General features: G+C 37.4%; 1 protein-coding gene across 1 annotated transcript in view; it reads right to left on the minus strand.

Annotated features, from left to right (window-relative positions):
* ZFPM2 (zinc finger protein, FOG family member 2) overlaps positions 1-26,124 on the minus strand; it is a 608,205-nt gene that overhangs the window by 288,797 nt on the left and 293,284 nt on the right. Inside the window, exon 4 of the mRNA XM_006897144.1 lies at positions 10,928-11,046. Coding sequence (XP_006897206.1) covers positions 10,928-11,046 — 119 coding nt within the window. The remainder of the gene's footprint in view (positions 1-10,927; positions 11,047-26,124) is intronic.

A 26,124-nucleotide genomic window follows, 5' to 3' on the forward strand; every position in this document is an offset into this window, starting at 1 on the left:
AATGTAAAGAGAAGGTGTAAAGGAAGAGCACAGGGATTTCCAAGACGATAAAACGGCAAGGACAAATACACAGATGTGACAAATAATGCACTCAGATTACAGATTACAGATGTTTCAGGTTGAAGAGGTGAGAATCAGGGGAAGCCTTTTAAGGCTTACCAAGAAGCAGAGTTCTCCTGATCCCTCTAACATGATTTTAAGCATGGGATTTAAGTGACCAGGTTTACGTTTAGGTAGATAAAGAAAAGGGAGAGTAGGAGAAAGGCAAAAAAGAATCATCATAAGAATACTGCAAAAGTCAAGGAAGAAAGATGGGAAGTTTCAACTGAGAAAGTGGTGGCAGGGGTATTAAGAGCAAACATTAAGAACGTGTAAGTTACAGACTGTTTCTAGAGAAACAAGAAAGGTGTTTGACTCTAAGTGGAAAAAACTACAAAAGGTACAAGTTAGTTATAGAGAAAAAAAAAGCCGTGGATGTATATGACTACATGGGTAGATGAACATTTGAAATGTTAGAAAAGTAGAGAGAAAATACAAGGAAATTAAAAACAAAATAATGTAAGGAATGAGCTTCTTACAGAAGCAAAATTTGGAATTCAGAGAGATCTGTGCAGAAGGTAATAAACTCTTCCTGTGACTATTTGGTTGGAGGAAGAAAGTGGACATGGTTTGCTAGAGTTGAAAACTATGCTATCAGAGAAAGGGTAAAAGGCTAAGGTTAGAGATTTATGTATTTCTTTTCTTATATGTCATTTGTGAATTAGTAGCATGTAATGTGGCAAGTAGGTAAGCTTCCTGTGCCACTAGAAATAGAGGGGAAAGCAGAGAAAAATCAGAAGTGCTTTGGGAAGCACACATAGTTAAAATAAAAAGGGCAAAGGCCCCAGAGAGATGTGAGAAGGACGAAGTATGGCAGTCTTGAGATCTGAGGAGCCCAGAGTAGAATGAGTGTTATGAAAGAAGATATGATTTCTAATGACAAGGTCAATGAAAAGAAATGCAAAACCCAACAAAAATTCATGCTTCAGCAAAAGTACAAATTATGTCATTGGGAACATATGGCGGGAAGTGTGAGAATGTCTGTAGAAAAGAAATTCAATTAGATTAGGTTTTCATCTAAAAGTGCATGTCACAACTATCCATCATGTTCCAGATTTGTTATTCTCCTTAGGTGCTCTAAAGTTAGCTTCCATTCGAAGAAATACAGTGAACAAGAAAACACAACTGCCAGACCTGCACCATCTGCACTAGATTCAACAATATTTGAGTCCATTGTTGCAGTCAGTGTTTCAATTCATTAAGAGTCTTCCTTTTTACCAAGAGCCAGTTTACCAAGCATGATGTCCAACTCTAGGGAATAGATCCCTACGATCATACATCAAAAGTGCTTAAGATGAATTCTTGCCATCTTCACTTCTAAGTATTCCAATTGTATGTCTTCCAAGATAGATCTGTTCATTTCTGATATATGATATATTCAGAGATATCTCCCCAACCCCATCTACCTACCTACCTTTCCACCTGCCTATCTGCCTATATAAAACCAGGAAACAGTCATCAGAATATATAAAGGAAACATTGCATGGTTCAAAATCAGGAAAGGAATGCATAAAGGATGCATCCTGTTTCCATACCTTTTCAATCTATATACAGAACAGATCATTCAGAAGGTTGGGCTTAATGAGTAGGATCGTGACATCAGGATTGGAGGAAAACTCATTAACAACTTCCATTATGTAGATGACACAATCTTGCTGGCTGAAACTGAGAAGGACCTGAGACATGTGCTACAGAAGGTCAAGGACTTCAGTCTTCAATATGGATTGAAGCTCAACTTCAAGAAGACAAAGATTCTCACCACTGGGCCAACTGGCAGCATCATGATAGACTGAGAGGAGATTGAGATGGTACGGAGGAGTGAAAAAGGATGTTCATTACAAGTACATCATTAAACAAAGATCAAATTCACTTGCAAACTTTTTCAGATAGTGTAGTATGCATCTCAAAATCACCTCAACCAAGAAGGGAAGAAATAGAAGTATTTGTCCTCCAAGTTCTTTCCCAGTACTGGTTGAGGAAATGTCATTTCTTGGAATGTTAATTTTTCAGTATGTCCATCTTGTCATGCTTGCAGGGAGTTTGCCCCTGAGGCAGGAACAGGGTCTTCAGGGAGAACCTCATAGATATTTCTACAAAGTAACCTTCAGCTGTGGAACTGAATGCTAAGGACCTGGCAGATTTATATACAGAGCATGTGCAAACATGGAATCTGAACAATGAGTGGAATCACAGGTAAGACAATTAACTGAGAAAGGAGAAAGCAGCCATTTCTTCTCCTGTAATGAGGATCATGATGGATCTCGAATTCTTTGTTCATCCTCATTTCTATGATCATCATTAACTGAACATTTTTAAGATGTAAATTGATACTTGAATTATGACAATATTGTGCAATATAATTTGACCTACCTTACCCTTTGTATGTGAAAATAAAGCAAAGTTGTATTTTGTTTGAGCAACATGTACAAAATGAGATTTCTCTGTATCAAACTTAGTTGAATTTCACAAGCTGACAAAAATGTATTATTAAATGCTAAGTATTACAGAACTCTTTATTTGTGTTCTACTTAGTGGCATATTTATGTTACATGATTCTGGCAGTTGGCTGAATCCTCGAAGACTTGCTAGTTTCTAAGAGCGGAGGAGGAAAGGCCAATTTAAATTCCAGATAATAATCTTCCAAATAATTGTCAACTTTTGGTATTTATTAAACAAATACCAAGTGCAAGAACTTAGTTTATTGCAAGGTTCTTGGTCCTGGAGAGAATATGAGGAAAACTTCAAAGTCTTAAAATCTCCACAGAAGATACAAATTATACCTTAAAGATTTTTATAATTTCTTCCTCTCAGTTATCCCCTGATATCCTCAATTAATAAAAATGTGTGATTTCAAAAAGCACCAAACTTCCACCACCATAATACTTGATGATACCTATTCCTCATCACAAAGACAGATGTTCAAAATAAGGATAGGCTCAATCAATGGCTGCCAAATCATTGACCTGAAAATGTTTAAAACTGTACCAAAGACTTTAGGAGCTTTTGCCCAATATAAGATGTTGTTAGATGCTGTCAAGTCGAGAACGACCCACAGTGACCCCATAAACAAAGATCTGAACCCTGTTCTATCCTGCGCCATCCTCACACTTCCTGACATATTGGAGCCCACTGTAGCAGTCATGGTGTCAATCTACCTGGTGAAGGGCCATTCTGTCCTTCACTGATCCTCTACCATTCTAAGCATCATGTCTTTCTCCAAGAAATAGCACCTCCTCACAACATGCCCTAAGTATGTGAGATGAAGCCTTTTCATCCTTGCCTCCAAAGACCATTCTGGCTACACACACCCTCCCCAAGACCTATTTTTTTTTTTTTTTAATTTTTGGCAGTCCACGGGATGTTCAATGTTCTTCTCCAGCACCACAGCTCAACAGCATCAATTCTTCTCTGTCATCCTTATTCACTGTCCAGCTTTCAGACACATAGCAAGCGATCCTATGGCCTGAATCAGATACACCTTAGTCCTCAAACTGACATCATTACTCCCCAGTAATTTGGGAAGGTTCCTAACTGTAGACTTTCCCAGTTCAACATGTCTCCTGACTGCTGGTACCAAAGGTGTTAATTGTGGATCCAAGTAAGATGCAATTGTTGACAGTTTCAATCTTTTCTCCCTCCATCATAATGTTGCCTATTGGTCCAGTGGTAAGAATCTTTGTTTTCTTGACATACAGATGCAATCCATACTGAAAGCTACATTTGTTGTAACGAATATAAGATGTAAGGTACGCAAATATCTCCAAATACCAAGGGCTACAATTTTTCTCATCAAATTTTGTGTGCCTTTTTAGTTTTAAACTTGGTATATTTTTGAAGGAACTAATTTCTACAGATGATCAGCACTAGCTGATATCTGTTAGTAACTTGGATAAAATCTCAATAAGTAAAAAAAAAAATCACTCTAATTGCTATCAAACTGGTACCACATCACATCTGATCATCCAGTGGGTTTCCCAGGCTGTAAATTACACAGGAAGAGAATGGCCATCTTTCTCCCTTCCAGCCACTGGTGGGTTTGAACTGTCAGAGATGTGTGCTCACAGCACAGCTTCCTAGAGATCTCACCACTAGAGCTTCCGTGAGGTAAATCATTTTACTATCTTCCTATTGGTAGATTTCACCTTATATCAGGCTGGCCTAGTATTTGGGGAGAAAAAAACATCATGGTTGGAAAGTAGGGTGTCATTGAAGTATAGGAAGACTTTCCACAGATATAGTGACACAATGACTGCAGCAACGGGCACAATTGAAATTGTGAAGATGGCTAAGAAGAGTTTTGTTCTGTTTTACATAGATTGGGTCATTACAAGTCAGAGGCAACTCAGAAGTGCCTAACAACAAAAGCAGCAACATATACCATTTCTAAGTTAGTACTGGATTACAACATGAGTTCCAGAGGCATGTCATCTAATTTTGAAATATGGCATTGGCCTTGCTATTTAACGTCTCAAAGAAGCAATTTCTTCTTCTGTAACAACAACAGCAACAACAACAACAACAAAAAAACAAAAAAACAAAAACCCAAACCAACGAATACCATCTTAAAAAGTTGTGAATGAATGGAATCCCAAAATCTCTGTAGATGTTCACTGAAATGAAAAATAAACAACCTAAATTTAAAAAAAAAGTTGTGTTGGAGCTAAAGGAGCTCTAAAAATTTACTATGCTCTCTCTTTGATCTAATGAAAGTAAAAAGTAATATATAGCTGTATTAAGTGTCAAGGTGAAGTATATACAAAAGATAATTTCTTTCTACTTTATTTATTTCGATGTGTTATACAAATTATAACAAAATTTAAGTTGCATTGTGTAGAATTCTGACTTACAGTGACTCTCAATGACAGTATAAAACAGAACTCACATGGTTTCCAATGCTTTAAATCTTCAAGGCGAGGGTCTATCAAATCTCTCTGCTATGGACCTACTAGTTGGTTGGAATCACTAATCTTGGTTAGCAGCCAAGTATTGAACCACTGTACTCCTAAGGCTCCTATATAATTCCTATGGTGATTTTTTTTTTCCAAACCAGTTTGGTTGGTGAGTCACTATAGCCTCTATTTCTTGAAATACACATCCAAATGCCTGGTCTTCAATGCCTCCTACAGAAGGTGGCATATTGCTAATGCATTTCAAGATAGGAACTTGAAAGATATAAAAAGGATTTGACATCTGGCATGGTGACACAATTAATTACTGTGTTGGATTAATTAGTGTGCTGAATCTCCTGAGCCAACACCAGGAGTTTGAGCAGAGTAACATTACTTGGGTTGGCGAATAAGCAATTTTTTTATACGTACGCTAATTTTAAATATAATTCATGGCTGGGTAAAGATGGGTGTAGAGTATATATTTTCACCATCAGAAAACTTTTATCTTCATGATGTAAAATATGTTAATATTTTGTCAAAAATAGAGAGCTTATACAATTGTAGAACCCTTGGAATTAAATATTTTGTCAGAGTTAAAATGAAAACCAATACTTTTACCATTATATATTTTTACTCAGGGGATTTTATAAACTTGGAATTCATCTGAAAAAATCTCCAACAATTTATTTAACTCTTAAGACATATAAAAACCACTATGTTTGGATCATGTTATAGGTGTAATTGAGGAAGCAACTGTCACTTGGTCTTTTAAAAAATCAGATTCTGGAATTACAATGTCAGAGTATATGTGATTTACTTATTTGGGTTTTGTACCTTTATTTTATCACTCATCAATTATAACTTAAAGTAAATCCTAACCCACAAGGTATTTCTGTAGATTAGATGAATTAATCTAGTTCTAATTTTTACATGGTATCTATAAAAGAGTAAGCACACAGCAGTTAATTAGCTGCCAAGTATAATCAGAGTGAATTCAGGAAAATAAGATAATTCCAAAGGGAAGATATTTTTAAACATATTTAATAAAGTCGTTAATTTTTAAAAGAGAGAAATACACTATATTTAGAGGAAGTAAAATGGATCAGACATTTATACCTGAGACAAAAGAAGAAAATTAGCATAATAATAGGTGTTTTATTTCATCACCCAGAGCTTAGTTTTGATATCATAAAAGCTATTAATATATCTAAATTAGTATGAATAATAAAAATTTTACAAATAAAAGTTGAATTCATGGAACACACACTAATAAGCCATAAGGCTGATTAACAAGATATATATTGTTTTTAAAATGGTACTGTTTAAAACATAGAAAAATTAAGTGAAACATTAAAATTTTACAAGTATGTTTATTTGTTACTGAGATTTTAAAAAGTATGATGGAGAGTATAAGCACAGGTTTTAGAATTTCATCTCATTAAAAATAAAAAATACCTATACCCATACCCACTTTGAACTTTTGGTTGAAGAGATTCACATTTGAAAGAAAGGCAAACAGGAAGAGAGATGAAGGAAGGGGGAGGTGTGGAATAAGAGATTGGCTTTTAAAATCTGGAACAAGCTGTTTGGCTTCTGAAGTAAGGTAAGTTGGTGCCCATCAGAGCCCACTTCCAACACTTAAAGGGAGCTAGCAACAATGTTCACTTGTAATGATCGTCTGGATCCTCTGGGGGAAGTAGGCGACATATAACAATGAAGCAACAGGCTGAGCTTGGACGTGTTCCTTCAGCACTGTCCACCTAGGATGCACAGAGAGATGTATGAAATAATAAGGGGGGGGGCAAAAAGGAGGGTCAGAGTGTTGGTTTGAGGAGCAGGGCGTCATGGGGACCCCTGGCTTGTTGAATTGGCCCATGCAGGGGTTAACGCTGAGTGAGGGGATAATCAACCAATGTGGAATATATGGAGAAGTGTCTACTCCTAGGTTTGCAGCTGATGCCCATTTGGATACAGCCACAGATGGCTACAGTGGGTTGACCAGAACCCAACCAGATGAAGAGGAGATGATCTGTGCTGTTAGCTAGCTTGGATTGCTGGAACAGGATGGTTTGCTCTTGACTGTACATTTCTTGTAGATGGAGATGCTCCAAGTTCCCAAACTGAAGATTCTTCAACAAAAGGGATATGCTCGTTCTGAGTACTGGTCTGATAACAGGGATCGGCGAATAAGAAATTGGCTAGGCTACCTAAACCAGGGATTTTAAGGCACGAGACATGAAACAGCTGACTTTATGTTTTCACAAATGTAGTTATTATTAACTAATAATAGGGAACGGGGGAGGAAATCCCTCCCATACACATGTATTGAGACACAATGCATATGAATGACTATGAAAACGAATAAAAATATAAAAAAAATCAATAAAAACAAACATTCACTTGAATGTTGCTGTTGTTAGTACTGTATCAGAACCAACCCATACCCGACCCTGCAGTGGGTTTTAGGAGAAAGTAGTTCTCCTGAGAAAAGACTGTCCATCTTTTTCCACAGAACAGTTGATGGATTCGAACCCACACCTTTGGATTGGCAGCACAATTCCTTATTACTAAGCCAGGAAAGGAAATATTATAATGGAGAATAATTTTCTATTACATAGCACTTTTTATATCTTAAGAAAAATTATTTTCATTTCACTACTTCATACTCTATAGTAAACATACGTGACCAAATGTTCTTAATGTTATTATAGTAAAGAATTTATCATTATTATATAAGTACACAAAATTAGTAAAATATGCCTTACATATTTTTTTACAATAAAACTTATTTTAATTAAGTAAGAAAGTGTTTTCTACTATCCAAGAAAACATTAGCAGTCGTAGATTTTATAAGTCTACTAAACAGAAATGTTACATCATATCAAAGACAAAACTATTTCCAATTAAGAATAGATCACATTTTAGCGAATGCTAAAAATGTCTATTAAGTTCAGTTCTACATACAAAATGCTCTAAAGACTACTATAAAATTCCAATTCAAATATCAAGATTATTTTGACCTCCAGTGATGTGTCAATAGAACAAACAGGTATGTCCCGGAAAGGGCACAGCCAGAGTTCCTTGGAGGCAAGGATGAGGAAGCTTTGTCTTTCATACTTTGGGCATTGGCAAAGGAAAGGAAGACCATCAGCAAGAAAGGACTGACACTGTGACTTTAGCAATGGGCTGTAGTGTCTCAGAGATGAGGAGGATGGCACAGGATGGGCATGTTTCAGGTTGGCTGTCCATGGGGTCACTATGAGTCATGCTCGACTCAACTGTACCTAACAACCACAAGTATTTGGGGAAGGGTGCATTATCTCTTATGTCACCAATTGGAGCCTCATCTGTAGCAGCTCCTTTTCAAGGCAAGTCAGGGGCATAAATGAAGATTGTGTTGGTGTCTGATGCATGAAGAAAAGGTTTACATATTTATGATTGAAGATATGATTTGCAGCAGGGTAAGACAATAAATAGAAATGTCCAATAAATGAGGTTTATAAGAAAAATCTTTGATGTTCAAACAATTGTCTTGCTTTTCTAACAATTCACTGACCTGAGAAATCAGTACAGTTAATATTACTCTCAGGGGAATCAACAGAACAGACTATTCACACAATTCAGCCTGCAATGTTTGCAGCACCACAATTCAAAGTCTGAAAAATCATTGCACTGGCCTGTCTAGAATAAAATGTCCACATTATGAAACATTTTGCCTAAATTGTACCGTCAAGTTGTATGATCCTAAATGCATGGATTTAGAACAAAAATTACCCCCCAACTCAAAGTCTTCACATGCTGATTTATAGGTTTGATGAAAAAAGCATTTTCTAATGATTCCCATCTGGTGGCCTAGTGGCAAGGAGCTGTGTAGTCAACCCAAAGGCACATGGTTTGTATGAATCCACCAGCTGCTCCACAGAAGTAAAATGGGTAATCTCGTCATGCAATTCACTGCCTCTAAAAACTCACTGGGGAGTCAGCTATGAGTTGGTTCCAACTTCATGGTACAAAAACAACAAAGAACAGCAATTAGTCCAAACACTCCTTTTAGGTCATCAACAGACTTCGTAACATCCATATACCACTGAATGCAAAGTCCCTGAACCCCTTAGGGGTTCACCCCAACCAACTGCCACCGAGTTGAGTCTCACCATTAGTGACCCTCCTTTGGGTTTCTGGGTCTGTACATCTTGCCCCATATTTCTTCCCATCAGGGATCCTTAAAACAACCAAACAAGACAAACCAGTAAAACCTCATAAAGCTGCTGTCAGTGAGCCAGAACCGAGTCCTGGCTGACCCGCTGCTGGGTTTCTGAGGCTGTAAACTGCACAGGAAGCTGCCTGCCCATCTTTGTCCCATGGCGCCACTGGTAGATTCAAATAACCAGAGAGATGTAATGTTTGGGTTAGTAGCATAGCTCCTTACAAGCTCCCCCACCTGAGCTCCCTAGGACTCCTCAATACTTGTCATTTAACTGAAACTAAGAAAGTCTTCATATATTATGGATATTTCAAGAAAAAGAATTTTGCTGGAAAGAAAATATGTATTTTTATCTATCTATCTATCTATCTATCTATCTATCTATCTATCTATCTATCTAAATATTCCTATATTTATTTCCATTTATATATAAATATCTAAGGAGCTTGGGTCATACTGTTGGTGGCATGTTGACCTATTAATCAAATGAGGTTGAATTTACTGAGAACTTTGAGGGAGAAAAAAAATGGGCTGTCTCTTTCCATGTTATTTACAGTCTCAGAAAGTCAATGGAGGGTTACCACTAGTCAGAACTGACTCAATAATATGGGAGAGAGGATATACGTATTAATTTTAAAAGTTCAAGAGAATATGAAGCATATTTTCTTCATATTTTATCACCTGCATTATAGCAATAGTAGATAATTTTGTTCTGCCTACTCCTTATGGTAGACAGAATAAGGTTTTTCCATGGGTCTTCACATTCAGCAAAAAAAAGTGAATTAAACTGGATTTAAAGTAGACGATTTTGGATCATCCAGGTGTACTCAATGTAGACACAAATGCCCTTAAACAAGGAGGCAGGAGAGTAGGTGTCATATAAATGAGATGCTGTAAAGAATCCATCAGCCATTGCTGGCTTCAGGATGCAACAGTACCATTAAAAAAATGACGAAGAAGAAGAAACACAGGCAGGCTTTGGAAGCTAGAAAAGACAGAAAATGGATTCTCCTCTAGAGTCCAGGGGGAAAAAATGCTGCCCTTGAATTTAGTCCAGACATTTTGGACTTTCGCCCTCCAGAAGAGTGAAATAATGAATCTGTGTTGTTTCAAGGCTCTAAATTTGTAACAACTTGTTAAAGAAGCAATAGAAAACTAACCATTAAGAAATTACATTCATATATAAACAAATAATCCATCTTTTCATTATTTTTTAAAACATCTAGTCAATTATCCATAGAATCTTACCAAGCAGAAGACGTTCTTCTAGCAAAACTTTTATGACAAAATTTATTAACACAACAAATTACAATGCTACTCTTTCATCCTTGCTCTTAAAAGTTACAAATAGTATTACTGAGGAATAACAAAGTTGTTTATTTCTTGTTCTTCATGTAAACCTGTAATGTATGACAATTAATTTGTGTCATCTTAAAAATAAAGGCAATTGTATATGTTATTAAACGTGAATTGTATTAGTCTGGCTAAGCCGATAAAGCAATAACCTTATAAATTACCTCACTAAACAGTCATTTAGTATGATTAACCTGTTTCCTTCAAATTCTCTGTATATTCCTGTCAGAGACAAACCACTTGGAAAAAATCCAAGATTTGCAGTCCATGAAAAAGCAAAAACAAACTGTTATTTTTACTGATTTCACTGGGAAGCAAGCAGAGATAATTTCCGAGCTATGACAAAACATGAAGAGTCAACCATCTTCGAACATCCACATACCACAGAGTTATTATTCAAGTCCATCTTCCCAGCGAATGGCCCCCAGGTTGTTCCCACTGGAAGTTGCTGCCGACTCTGAATTTTCCGTTCTCCATCTTTTTGAAACACCTCCAGCTCTCCTGCAGACAATGAAAACAAGAGGGGTTTTGAGCACTTTCACTTATGTCTTACAGATTCACATTTCTCTGTGTGTTGTTTTACCTGCATGATATTTTCAGATTTGCATATATTAATATTCATATTCACATATATATTAAATATTATTAATTACACTTGTCTGTAAAAAAAAAACCTGATCACATTATCCTCAGAGGAAAATAAAGCTAGTCTTTATCACTGTACACACACTTAGTCCCATTTCTTTTTTTTCTGCATCTTGGCCTCATCATCAGAATTCTAGAGTCAATTCCGTTTAGGGTCTTTAAGAACCAGAAACAGTGATATTACCTCAAAAAGAGGTAATATGATTCAGAGTCCTAGCAGGTCAACTAGGAACATAAAGGCAGTGTCTTTGGGTTAAAATTATTACTGTTTTGGTTAACTGATTTCATTTCAAAATGACCATTAAAAAATACAGAGCGCAGGAAATAGCTCAATGACAGCTGTTCAAGGATCTTAGAAGAAAAACATTAACAAAATAAAACTCTGTAAGGTTTTTTCCAAGTGACATGATAAATGTTTTCGTTCTGAAATTCCTACTAGTTTTAATCAATAAAACATAAAACATACACATTAAATCAAAACAACAATGTTTAAATTAAGGAATTCCACAGCCACTGGGTCTATGCCAGCTCAGAGCAACCATTAAGAATAGAGTAGCAATGTCCCGAAGGTTTTCCAAGGCTGTAAATCTTTACTGGAGCAGACTGCCACATCTTTCTCCTGTTAACGGCGAAGTGCTTTCATCAATGTGCCACTGTTGTTGTTGATGCTGTGTACCACAGAGTGGGAAATGACCCACAGCTAACCCTCCACAGGAGATCATCCTTTTATCTGGAGAGCAGCTGGCAGATCTTAACTGCGTGTCTTCAGAACTGCAGTGCAGATTTTAACCACTAGGCAACCAGAACTCCCCAGTATGCCACTGTTGTTGTCTTGTACTGTCGAGTCAGAACCGACCCATAGTTGACCCTCCAGTGGGTTTTCAGAGGCAGTTAATCACACGGGACGAGACTATCCGTCCTTCTCCCAGGTATCAGCCGGTGGCTTCAAACCACGTGCCTTCGAGACTGCAGCACAGCTTCTTGTCCCTAGGCCACCGGAGCTCCCCTAGTATGCCACTAGGTCTCTTTAAACACGCAGTAAATGTATGAAAAGAAAGAATAATAAAGCATGATGATTAATTAAAAAATATTTCTTATGTTCAGTGGTTGTTGTGTGCCATCAAGCTGGAGCCAATCCTCCAATAGATTTTCAGAGGAAGTAAATGTCTAACTTTCTACCAGAGTTCAACTGGTGAATTCTAGCCGTGTGTTTTGGGGTCACTAGAGTTGGGGAGAGTTATATGACATCTACAAGGCCTGGAGGAAACCATTTAAGGAGAACTCTATTCAGGAGGGTCTCTTGCTTTTTATTCCCTCAGAGTAATACTCTGGGATCATTAAAAGGCAGTAAAATAACTGGAATAAAGTAGGAATTCATCATATGCTTGCCTCAAGAATAAACAAATGAGTTAATAAAAAATTATAAATAAACACTGCTCTCAAAAATTCAAAGGCACAATCTACAGCATGAATAGATTTCCAAGCATAATGAAAAACCTACAACCAGGAGAGGATAAAACAGAAGAATGGGACCTTCTAAAAATCAAATCCTTAAGCACTTCAAAAAACTTCTCCAACAGGGTAAAAAGTAAACTCACAGACTGGGAAAAAAAATATTGGGCCAAGACTTACCTGATAAGTGACTCATATCTGAAATGTACAGAATACTCCAACACCTCAACAAGGTAAATTAAACAAAAGGTAAATAATCCAGTTACAATATGGGTAAAAAACATGAATAGGCACTTCAACAAAAAAGAGATTCAGATGGGCAGTGTGTGTGTGTGTGTGTGTGTGTGTGTGTGTGTGTGAATCATAGGGTCACACAATTTAACGAGTAGAGGGAGGAGGGATGGGTATAGGAAATGGGAAAGATCCAGTGTGAAAAATAATGTATACAAACTTTCTAAGTAAGCCAATATAAAATTAAAATTTTATTTTATAAACAATAAAAGGATGAAGAAATGTTCCAAACACCTAGCTATTACAGAGCTGGAAATCAAAATGATGAGATACATCTCACTCAAGCAATAATTACAGAGTTCAACAGATCAGCAAACAACAAATGCTGACAAGGATGTGGAGAGACTAGAACTCTCATTCAATGTTAGTGTTAATGTAAAATGTATAACCACTATGGAATTAAGTCTGACACTTTCTCAAAAAGTTGGAGCAGAACCACAATCTGACCCAACCATCTTACTAGTAGAAATATACTCTAAAGAAAACAGAGACATGACACAAACAGATGTATGCCCACCCATGTTTACTGCAACATTATTCACACCAAAGAGATGGAAGCAGCCCAAGTGCCTGTCAATAAACAAATGGATAGAAAAACTGTGGTACATCACACAATGGATTATTGTGTAGCACTGAAAAACAACAAACGTGTAAAACATTACACAATATAGACGAGTAGAGAAACATTATACCAAATGAAATATCTCAGTCACAAAAGGACAAATACTGCATGAGATAGTTATTATAAAAATAGGATAAACAAAAGAAGGGGAGAGCAGAAAAAGAATGCAAAGAGAATGAACAAACACTACACTAGAAGAGGAGAATGGAAGGAACATATGCAAGAATGATGAGACATTATATGTATGACAACAATCTGGAACAAGGACATGCATTACAAAGATAACTGAGAAAGTTTGAGGGAGGAAAAAGTATACCACTGAATGAATGAAAAGTCATTCTTTCTGTAAACTTTCAATAAAATCATAATTAAAATATTTGGAAGGCAAATCATCATTATTTAGAATAAACAGAGTAATCTGTTTTGAGCTCTCAGAGTAATGATGACACAGTAGTTAAAGTATTCAGCTGGAATCCAGTTGCTACTCCACTGGGGGGAAAAAAAGCAGGTGTTTTCTCTCATAAAGATTACAGGCTTAGAAACTCAATGGTGTTCTCTTACCCTTTTAAATAATTAAATCTACTGCCTTGTTGCTATGTTTCATTTCTTGAGGAAGAGTACCTCAAGCTATTGATCCTAGTCAGAACTTGCCCAGGAAGATTCAGTAGATCCAGTTCCCCACACCTGCACAATTAATACACTGTGGTTGCTGTCTTGAGTCAAAACTGACCCGTGGCTGATTCTCCAGTGGGTTTTCAGAGACAGTAAATTGCATGGGCAGAAAACTGTCCATCATTCTTATGCCAAGTAGTTGGTGAATTTGAACCGCATGCCTTTGAGTTGGAAGCACAGCTCTTTACACTAGGCATTCAGAGTTCCAATTGTAACTAGAATACTTCTATTAAATAACATGATGATGTTTTCAGCACATAAACTGAAAGGCCACAAACATGACACACACCTTTCTTAATTTTAAACCATGGATTGCTTTCCCTTGCTCTGTTCAGTCAACAGCTTTTTGTCTTGGTTAAGGTAAGCAAATTAAGTGTCCTGGGAACCTCATTCTTCTCAATGTTAGCCATTATTTGTTATGGTCTACACAGTTAAAAGCTTTAGCGCAGTCAATAAAACAGAAATAGACATTCTTCTAATAAATTACAAAACGCAAATAAGCAGGTAGTAGACGCTAAATAGTGTTTGATTATTCTTATTTGAAATAGTTAAAATGGGCAAATTCACAGAAGTAGAAAAAGTACCAGAAGGTACGAGACAGGAGGAATAAAAGGTTACTGCCTAGGACAGTTTCAGTTTGAGGTGATGAAAGCGTTTTAGAAATACTGAAGTTAGTGGTATTACTTTGTCAACATACTTAATTTCACTTAACTGTCTATTACTATATGGTTAGACATAATAAAATTAATCACTGGAATAGCGTTCTCATAAATAATAAAGTTGTTACATATTTAAATAGGTTTTTTTAATAAGATAATTTATTACTGATATAACTTCTCTGTACTTCTGCTCTGCAGCCATTTGTATTTAAATTTTAAACAATTAGTTTCCTATTTGAATCTAAAATTTTTTAAACTCTTTTTAAAAGGAATTTTACTTCCCTTGCTGCCACTGACATTTGTATAAAATCTGAAATGAACTGAGTCTCATTAAAACAGTGACTTTATATCTGAATTTACAGGCAGATCTATCTTGGAATGGGTTGAGAATGACATACTTAAGATAGTTCATGTAGTAATACTGAAGTAACTTGTGTTTTTAGTGGTGACGGTCTAGGCATCAAAATTTCTAAGAACATCAAACACACCGCCATCAAGTCAATTCCAAATCTTTTCAGACCAAAATACTCTACAGGCTCTTAAAAGTGGGCAAAACTGAAATTCCCATTACAGGAACAGACTACATTATCAAGTCTATCATTTTAGCTTTATTAGTCACGTGGACAAACTTTAAATCTCCTTTCTAGCTTATAAAGATATTATTCTGAAGTCTCTGTTAATTCCTTCTACTGCAAAATTGTTTAAATAAAACCATTAATTTATTTATAACAGTTTTTATAGAACTACAAGCACAGTGCAAATAATAAGCATCTACATAATACCAAGGTTATGTAGGTTAATGATATCAAAAGCAAGACTTGTGTATAAGCAAATTATATTTACTTTACATATTACTGAAGAGTATGATATTTTACACTTCTTCAAAGAATAATAGATGTTGTGAAGCAGAAGAAAAATTACCACACTAAGAGAAAGAAGATTAACATTTGGCCCCAACCCTGTTCATTAACGAGCTGAATGGCCTTGGATATCTTCTATCTTTTCTGAGTCTTTGGCTTGTCATTGTTAAATGAGGGGTTTGCACTCACCACTCTGGAAGGTATTTGCCCCATTCTGACTTTCAGATATGATAGGACATGATATAATAAGATGTAGAAAGAAAGAGGAGCTGGCTGGTGGGTTAAATGATCCAGGCCTTACAATCAGCTAGCCCATCTCAAAAGGAATGCTTGCCTTGAAAAGATCTAAGATTTTAAAAGTAGAAGAGAAAGTTATAGTTCCTACTAGATTGTTTTCTCCTTCTCTGACTCCCCCTTCATTCATAGTTTATTAATTAGCTTATTATGAAAATATGTGTTGAATGTCTATTAAGCACATGATAGTGAATTAGGCAATGAACTAAACAAAACAACTCTGAATGAATTGTAGGAAATGGATCCAGAAGACTTGGGTAGTAGAAGTTATTGGACTCAGTGTTTGAATTTGGGGAGTTAAGGCAAACACAATCCCAGGAAGATATCAAGTGTCTGCCTTGAGGAGGTCACAGGCCATATACCTACTGAGACAAGGAACAAAGTGGTGAAATAAGATTTAAGAGTAAGAAGACTTTAGTTTGATGTCAAAGTCTATGCAAGTATGGTAAGAGGTGATTTTAGGTGGACAGGGACAAGCCTGGGGCTCAGAAGCAATACTTTCATTATTGTTGTGTACTGAAGAGTCGGAAACAATGCACAGCTGACCCTCCGATGGATTTTCAGAGGCAGTTTATTCTCCTGAGAGGAGACCGCTCATCCTTCTCCTATACAGCAGCTGCTGGCCTCGAACCTCATGCCTTTGAGACTTCAGCAAAACGTTTTGTTTTATAATTATAATCCGTGTGTTATATAACAATAAAAATGAGGATTTTTCTTTTTCATCTGAGAGAGTATATTATAGCAACTTAAGATGACCTAAGATCAATTTCTAGAATCTCAATGAATCAGTGTGATGGAGGTCAAAGGTCAGGACACTTCAAATGGTACCATGACAGTGGTAAATGGATTAGTGGAGAATGAGAGGTAGAAGCAATCAATCATGTAGTTTGAAAATTGATAAGGTACTAACAAAACTGGAATAATCCTCACAGGTACACTTGAGATTACATGAATTCTGGGGTGAGAAGAGTTCTACAGAAATGGAGACCAGATGACGGCACTAGGTTCAAAAGTGAATGAAGAGAAACTGAAGCAAGCCAAGTGATCTGGGTAGGGCAAATGACTTAATCTCTTGAACTTCAGTTTTTCCCTACACAAAATACGAATCCAAATAGCTTTCTTATCCAGTTGTGGAGATGAACTCAGATAACATATAGGAAACATCACTGAAAAATTATGAAGCCTTCTCAGAGAATGTCCACAGAGTTACACCATCGAGTCTAATGGCCCTCCAGTGCCTTCACTCACATTCCATTTTTGTCACCTTTATCCAAATTGCAACTCATACTCTGACTTAATGTCCTTTCAAATATCTCCTGGATTCACCCCTCTTATCAGCATTTCCCGGGTTTCTATCAACTCAGTCCTTGATGACCCACCAGACTCGACTCTCCCGACAGTTACCATGCAGGCTCCAAATCCCTGTCAGGGAAAACTAATTAAAATGTCATTTTTGTCATGTCCCTGGCTTGTGCAAGTTTCCCCACTAGCTCTCATATGACTATCCCAACTATGAACATCCCTATCTGCACTCCAACACCAACATAACCTTGCTCCACAGTTACCTGACTAATTTTTAGGTCCTGCTTCTTCCTAGAACGTGTTGTGTGCGCCAATCTGGAAGGACTTCGACTCCAGCTCTTTCTCATTACTTTTTCCATCATTTCAAGCACCTCCCTGAGAAAGTGTTCCTACTGCCTGGAAAGAATATAAATCTCCTATCTGCCTTAACAAGGTCTATGAGGGCTGGAAGATGAAGCTTCAAGTTCTATTCCTTCAAGAAGCTTCTCTGAACATTCACGGGCAAACCAAGCTCTTCTTCCCAAATATTCCCAAATCATACTACATAATTTAGGATTATAATTACTCCCTGGAGGCTTTTCCTTTCAAACATCTTTCAGTTCACAGAGCTATAAACATTGTGATCTAGAGCCATGTTTCCTACTTTTGACTCTCCTCTGAGAAGAATATTGTTTGTGACATGTAGCAACTGCAAAATTCATACGCACAATTAACTTATGAAGACTTTTCTAAGATCACGGTACATAATTTTAGAACACTTGAAGTTAATTTTAGAGACAAAAAACAGTTTTTTAATACATGTTTTCTTTGCATTACAGCAATGAGGCATTTCATTAGTGCTCTATGACACGTACGTACATTACCTCACCTTTGAAAAAATGGAACAGGGTGAAAAACAAAGATTCCTCTCCTTTGCTTCTCTCATATTTTTGTAGCTACTCTGCAGAAAGAAGATTTATTTTTCACACGCTGAGTAAGTGCACACAAAATATTTGAGACACGGAGGATGGACTAATCAATTTTGGCAAAAGATAATATTGTTAGTGCTGAGGGCTGTTTCTCTTATCTTATTGATAATGCATACTTTTAAAAGTCTGGGATTACTCAGACTTAATGGTAGCTTCACTTTAAAAATAAATAGCAAAACTGTAAGTCAGAAACCACTAAAAACCACCCTGTATGTCACTTATAAGATATCAATCCATGTTCTGGATCAAATAAAAGAAATTCACTCGTGGAAGGAAGACCTAACATCACCAGTGATGTTCTGAAATCCTGCACTTAGGGTGCTATCAAGCAACTGCTATTGTTTCTTTTCAATAAAGTCCTTTTTGCATCTTATTAGGGGGAAAAAAACCCTATGGAAAAATAGTAGCACACCAAAAGAAAGCAGACGAGATGTGGGTTTTTCAGCATATGGTTATCAGCAATCATGCTTCAACTGAATCCTGCATTAACTTGATGACAAATGCACACAGTATTTACAGATGATCCCATCCCTTAACTCTAGGTTCAGATTTCCTAGAAGGAATAGTTACAAGTAAATGAGGTGACAGAGATCACATTACATTTGCTTGAAATGAACTCTGGATTGGGTTTGAACTTGGTTTTAAATATATAACCAAATTTTAAAGCAGACCACATGAATTAGCTCATAATGTTTATCAGGTCTTATTCTAGCAGAAGGCTACAGCATCAGAACCCATATTTATATTTTCTTCATGGTTGGAAAACATTATATACATCATGGTATCAAACATGGACAGCCCTGAAGTCATGCTGAGTTCAAAAAGCGCTCAAAGATTTGAAAATATCTCTAAAACATTTTCAAAGTCAGCCAAGGTAGCTGAAGTATGGCAGAGCTCTCGCTATTTTATGGTTTAACCATTTGACAACTGCCAGCCAGCCATACAAGTGGGCTAGATAATAATTTCATTGCTGATTATCTTCATAGCCAAACAATCTTGGTGCTATAAGTGTTTCCTCAATTGCTACTAATAGAATGTTTTCATCTGCATTTTAGGTAAAAGGGAGTCATTTACATTAGATACACTCATCATTGTAAGGCATGATTAGAGACACGAAATGACAGTTCTCGACTGCCGCGTACAACTGGCCTTTATGGGGATACCTTTTATAATTTTCCTTCTCAATTTTAAGTCATACAGTCGCAACACACACTAAACTACAGTTTTGAACATAAACTTGAAATACGACATTCCCTATTCAAGTACTCCAGTCAAACCCTGATAAATCAGGCTGGCCAAGCAGTGATCTTATCCCTTCTGACTCTTTAATAAATCGAACCTTGTAAGTTCGTAACTGTTGGAAGTTGTCACTAAATGAAATTGTGACCTTATCCGGTGCATGAACTTATCCTGCTGACAACTACATTTATTGTGTGGATAAGAAAGGAAGAAAGAGCGAGGGGGGGGGGAAAGAATAAAGAGAAAAAAATGAGATATTTGATAATTCTGATCTTAGCCATATGTAACTCTAACAGATGGGATCTTTTTGATGTTCCATTAATGATTTCCCAAAGATGACTCTCTACTTAGAGAAAAATGCTCACCCTAGGTAAGTGCTCGGGGCACAGCAGACGGGATTAAAAGTGCAGGAAGAGGGACTGGGTGACAGCAGCGAATCAGAAGCTATTAGTTTAACACAAAGAGCCCTGAATTAGCTTGTAATTGCACTGGCAAAGATAACATAATGGTGGTGGCCAAATAGAAACATTCTCTTTTCATGGAATGCGCTCGGTGCCTAAAAACTCTAAAACAAGACAGAGGAATTGTCTAAAATCTTGAGCAAGTTAAATCACTGTGATGTTCAAGAAGGCATGTCCCCTTGGCTATGGTTTCTGAGAAGTCACCACATTTACTGAGTACTGGGCTGTTACAAAACTTCCCACATGCATGTTAGTAAATATTAGCTGAGAGTTCCTCAACCCAGGACCCTTTCACCTTATTATTCTGCCTGACCATAAGGGCTCTTGGTCTGTTATGTAGCCAAATATTATTTCTTTTCTGTGGCACAATGACACCGACAGGCTATCCTTGGAATAGAGAAAAAGAGATGAAAGGTATGTCTAGGTAGTAACGCCAGTCATAACAAAGTAGAAAATGCAAGATGTTTATAAAAGCAGCACCACCATTTCAAATAATTACAAAGCCTTTCACCTCCATCTCCACATTAAAAAAAAAAAGCACTTTGAATGCAGAGATCACATCTGAGGCTGCAGAAAAGGAACTACCCTATGTTGACCTCTGGCTGATAGTCTATTTATGTGAACAATGAAACAGGAAGAAACTACTCATCCAGGTATCTGAAAATATTCCCTGTGAGTTTGCCCAGCTCTTGCAAATGTTTGGAAAAGTCACTGGAACGAGGAGCTGCAGTCATTGGAGACCTTTCAGCTGCTGGGAGGAAGAAGTGGGAGTCAATGATCAAGAAACCTGGCACAATGCGCCTCCTTGCTGCCAGAACCCTCCCTGACCTTCCAGCCAACACTCCTTTGTCACAATCTGACCCAATTACCACTTCCTGATTGAAATCTTGAAAAACAGAGGGAAAGTACATTTTAGGAGCTGTGATTAGGGAGGACTCATCAGAGAAGTGAGTGGGCTTTGGCCAGCAGCCACAGGCAAGAGCAGCAGAAGGACCAGGAGCCAAAAGTCAGTGGGTCTACCAGCAGGAGGATCACTGAAAAGTTAGTGTGTGTGTAGCACTGAGAGGGAAGGCTTGTTTTCATGCACACAGATAAACTGAAAGAGACGCCCTGGCGAAAATCAACCAGACCTCCTATTAGATGAAAGTGAAGGAAGAAGTAATCTGTAAGGAATATTTCGGGTAGGATAGGAATACACATTACTGACAGCTATTAGTCTAAATATTAGGATACTTCTTTTGGACTGTTGATACATTGTGTTTTCTCTTAGGTTACATCCATTAACTTAAAAGGTAGTTTAGCTCACAGCAGAGATTTTCACACATCATTGCCTATACCTAATTATCGCATATATTTGTTTGCATTTTCAGAAAACAAAATTTCTACAACCAGACCATCCTGACATATAGGGGAAACACTGAGGTCGTTAATGATGTCATTTATTCTGTATCCATAATCAATAGTCAGGTGCTGAAAACAGCTCTTTAACTTGTTAAAGAACAAATATGTCACTATAAAGATTAAGGTGTGCCTGATCTAAGTAAAAATATTTTCAACTGCCTTGTGTATCTACAAAAATTGGACAGGGAATAAGGAAGACCAGGAGGATAGATGACTTTGAATTGTGATGCTGGTGCAAAGTACTGAATATAATACAGACAACCAAAAGAACACACAAATCTGTCTTGGAAGAGGGGCACACAGAATGCTACTGGGAATCCAGGCTGGCAAGACGTGGACTCTGTACAAACTTAGGTCATGTTCTCAGAAACAGTTAGTCCTTGGAAAATGGCATTGCATTTAGTAGACGGTCAAGGAAAAGGAGGAAGACCTTCAACAACTTGGACTGTATCTTGTAACCAGGATTTAGGCACAATCAAGATTGTGAGGACAGTGTAAGGACAGCCAGGAGCTCATTCTATTTTGCCGAAGGTTCAACTCCAAGTTGAAGCTGACTCCTCGACCCCTGGCCACCACCGTGCTTGTTGTCTATTACATAAATCGACAGAGAAGAAGTGAAGGAGGATTTTTCATTTTCTAAGATGATGAAATGATGAAGATGGTTACAATCAAAATAAACATACAAAAACACTTTAACAGATGAACCTTCTTAGTCCCTGACTGCAAAGAAGATGAATTTTGGAAAGAAAAAAATTCACACAAAGCTCCATTTTGGAACATTAGAGATGTGATTTTTTTTGGGGGGGGGGGATTTGCACTATTAGAGAGGGCAAAGGATGCAGAAGATGTTGACAGGTGAAAAAAGAACACAGGGAAAACTCAACATCAATTTGAAAGCTTTCGGTACAATCCAAGAAGTAACAGAACATCTAAGTACCCAGCCCAGGTCAGACAAGGCTTGTTTTCATCCAGACAGACACTCCAATGCCAAAATGTTGGGCAAGGAAGGGAGCCAGAAATGCTTAAGAGTAAAAAAGGGAAAAAAAAACCAAGTTGCCCAATGTTTCCGCTAATTCTTTCAAAAAGAAAAATACTTGTAAGACAGGTCTAAAAGTGGTATTACCATAGTGACTTTTTTTTTTTCATTTGTACTCTTAGGCCATAAAAAGTATTATTTGTGTTTTTTTTGGTTTTTTTTTTTTTAGTCTACTAAGAAAAAGCGCACAATATAAAAATAAGGAATACAAAATGTAAGGTGCTGCCAATGACTACAGACACTAATACACTTGACATCATGCTTCACATTATCATCAGTGCACAATATAAAAAACTGAAATAGTCGATCAACCCCCAAAGTGAGTCCTAACATGTTAGAGGGAAAGTCCGCACATGGCTGATCATTAAAGCATTTGCTGTACCTTTCATTTAGGGCCTTTCTTGGATGGCATCTTCAATAGACATAACGGTCTTCCTTGTTGATGTCCTCCTACTGACTCCAAATCACAGATATCTAATGTATTTAAAAAACTGACAAATACTGGCTGATTCTCTACCATCTTCACAACGGCCATCATGCTCGAATCCACTGCTGGAGCAACTGAGTCAATTCATCTTGTGAGGAGCTTCCTCTTGTCCATGGGCCCTCTGTGTACATATAACAGAAGTGTCTGGTTCTGTGCTTTGATTATGCCATCAGCCAGGGAGAGAGATTCTCCTGGGAGGTGGGGGTGGCCGCAATACAGTCACACTCTCACTCACCCATTACCATCGAGTCAGAAACAACTCAGAGTCGACCATCTAGCACCGTGTTAACATTGCTGACCTTTAAAGCTGAAACTGTACTACTGAAAAAAAATATTACTGGCTTTAGAAACTACTCGAAAAAAAAAATAAAGCCCTCTTAAAGTTCAAGCAAAGTGCAGCAATTTACTATTAATACTGGAGCTTTCACACTCATACATCCTCACAGTCACAAGCATTCTCAAGCTACCCCACACTGACAATCATAATTGTGCCAAAAACAGGCTCCTTAATACTCACTTTCATGGGTGTAACACACAGTTGACCTTGCTATGTTTTGAAAGCGCTTGTTGTGTGCTCTATTACCCAAAATACCCATCATCAGTGTTATGTTTAAATCGGTCCATCCTTTGAAGTCTATCTGCCACTTCCTCATGAAAACTTCCCAAATTCATGCCAGAATTTCAGAGGTGATCCCTTCTCCTCTAAACTCCAGCTTATCTGATTATAAATGCTAACATTTGTCACAATTTTCTTCTTCGGATTACAGTGGCTTGCATGCAATTTGGAGTTCTGAGAATAGTTTTTCAGCTACTAATGGAAAGTAGAAAGCCAAAGTTCATCCAGAAGCACCTGGAAAAAAAGGAATAGTTTGTGTTTGTAACAAACTTAGTAAAAATCCTAGAGAGCACAGCTCCACTCTGATACATGTGATATTGCCAGGAGTTGGAAGACTCAGTGGTAGCAGAGACTGGTCTGCACCTCCTAGCCCTGTACTTTTACCAATACCTTCAGATGCCATACACCTGTGTGGCAGGTTACACATTCACTTCATACATACACTCACACACATCATTTTCCCCATGACTCGAATTTGTTTTCAGAAGGTCTCCAGATCAATCAATTTCAAACATTCCTTGTATCTTTTTCACTTTCTAAGACACACAATTATTTCTTTCCTAAAAGGCAAACAGCTAAGATCCCTATAATTTTTTTTTTGTATGTGTACTGTCAAATCGGATCTGACTGGTACAGGAGGAGATTGTCCCTCCTTCTTCAGCAAAGCATCTGGTGGATTCGGACCGCACACCTCTGGGATTGTAGTGCAGTTTCTTAGGCCACCAGAACCCACCAGATCCCTATAATTTTTAACTCTTCTCCTTATTGGGCATCTGCTAACCCAAAGTCAGGTGGTTCAAATTCACCCACTGCTCTGTGAGAGAGAAAGGTGAGCAAGCTCCTCTCCTGTGATACTAACTCAGAAAATCCATGGGAGGGTCTCAACGCCAAAGAGTAGAGCTGAGTTGAGTTTATTGGAGCAGGGCAAAAAAAGCTATTAACTAAAATTAGTGGTGAAATTAGCCTTCGGCCCTATTTTCAATCCTCATTTTTGATATGAACAACTTTCTCTATATTAGATTTATTCTCAAAAAAAAAAAAAAAAGAAAATGCAAGAGAAGACATGCAACAATTTAACTTGGTAGAGGAAAAGACCTGAGGTCCCAGTGTCATATTAGTAGCCATTAAAGTGGATTTGTTTCGATGATTAGCGCTTGGCAATTTTGAAAGCAGAACATGGATGTCTGAAGAAAGGGGACACACAACTACTTCTGATGGCGGCAAGATTTTGAAAGAGATTTAAACCTAAAACTCAAAGAAAGAACTACAGTTGAAAGACCAGAAAACTCATTATTTGAATTAGTAGAGTTCACAATAAATTTTTATACTTCTAAGAGTTTCACAGAGAAAAAAAGAAGAATCTAAAATACATGCTATCAAGACAGTACAGGGTTCAATTTTCTCGTTTCATAATCATTCTAATTATTAAAGTAATTCTCAGAACAGAACAGGGAAACACTGCATGGCTCAAAATTAGGAAGAGAATGTATCGGGGATACATCACATCTCCATACCTTTTTAATATATATGCAGAACAGATCATTCGGGAGGCTAGACTTTATGAGGAAGAATATGGCATTAGGACTGGAGGAAGACTCATCAACCTATTTTATGCAGATGACACATTCTTGCTTGCTGAAACTGAGGAGGACCTTGAAGCAGCTGCTGCAGAAAGTCAAGGACTGTGCTCTTCAATGAGGACTGAAGCTCAATATCAAGAAGACTAAGATTCTCACCACTGGGCCAACTGGCAGCACCATAATAGATGGAGAAGCGACTGAGATTATTCCAGTGACAGTGTGGAATAGTGAAAAATCATGCTCCTAACAAAAGCATCATTAAACAAACTCAAGATTAATCTCATTGCAAATTCTATCAGATAGTATTGTATGCACCTCAAAATCACCTCAACAAAGAAAGGAGAAAATAGAAGTATTTATCCCCCAAATTCTTCCCCAGCCATTGAGGAAATGTTATTTCTTGGAATGTTAATTTATTAATATTATTAACATGAATATTTAAAGATATTTCTAATGTTACCAAAACAACCATTTACAAGAGAGAGGTTCATCAGAAACCACTGCTTTGAGACAAAAACGATGGCTGGATTGGGAGTCACGGATGGCTGGATTTATTGTGAGAAATCACTTAAGACCGCAGAAATCACAACTAATGCTAAGTAAGGGGAGCAATTTGGCCAGGGCAACTTTAGACAAAACTATAAGTCTAAAAAAATTTGGGGAAAAGAAAAATCTTAAAACTGACATGTTGTTGTTGTTATGTGCCGTCGAGTCGCTTGCAACTCATAGCGACCCTATGTACAACAGCCCTAAACCTTGCTCTATCCTGTGCCAATCTCACTGCCTCTGACACATCCATCCTGATTACCCCAGTAACTGAATAAATCAACCTCATAGAGGGTCTTCCCCTCCTGCGCTGTCCCTCCAATCTGTCCAGCATGATGTCCCTCTCCAAAGACCTGTCTCTCCTTACATGTCCAAAGTATGTCAGGCGAAACCCCAGAATCCTTGCCTCCAAGGAGCAGCCTGGTTTAACCCTCTCTAGGATGAATCT

This window comes from Elephantulus edwardii, unplaced genomic scaffold (assembly GCF_000299155.1).
Source record: "Elephantulus edwardii isolate Elephantulus edwardi_28Jun2011 unplaced genomic scaffold, EleEdw1.0 scaffold00202, whole genome shotgun sequence".
Lineage (NCBI taxonomy): Eukaryota > Metazoa > Chordata > Mammalia > Macroscelidea > Macroscelididae > Elephantulus > Elephantulus edwardii.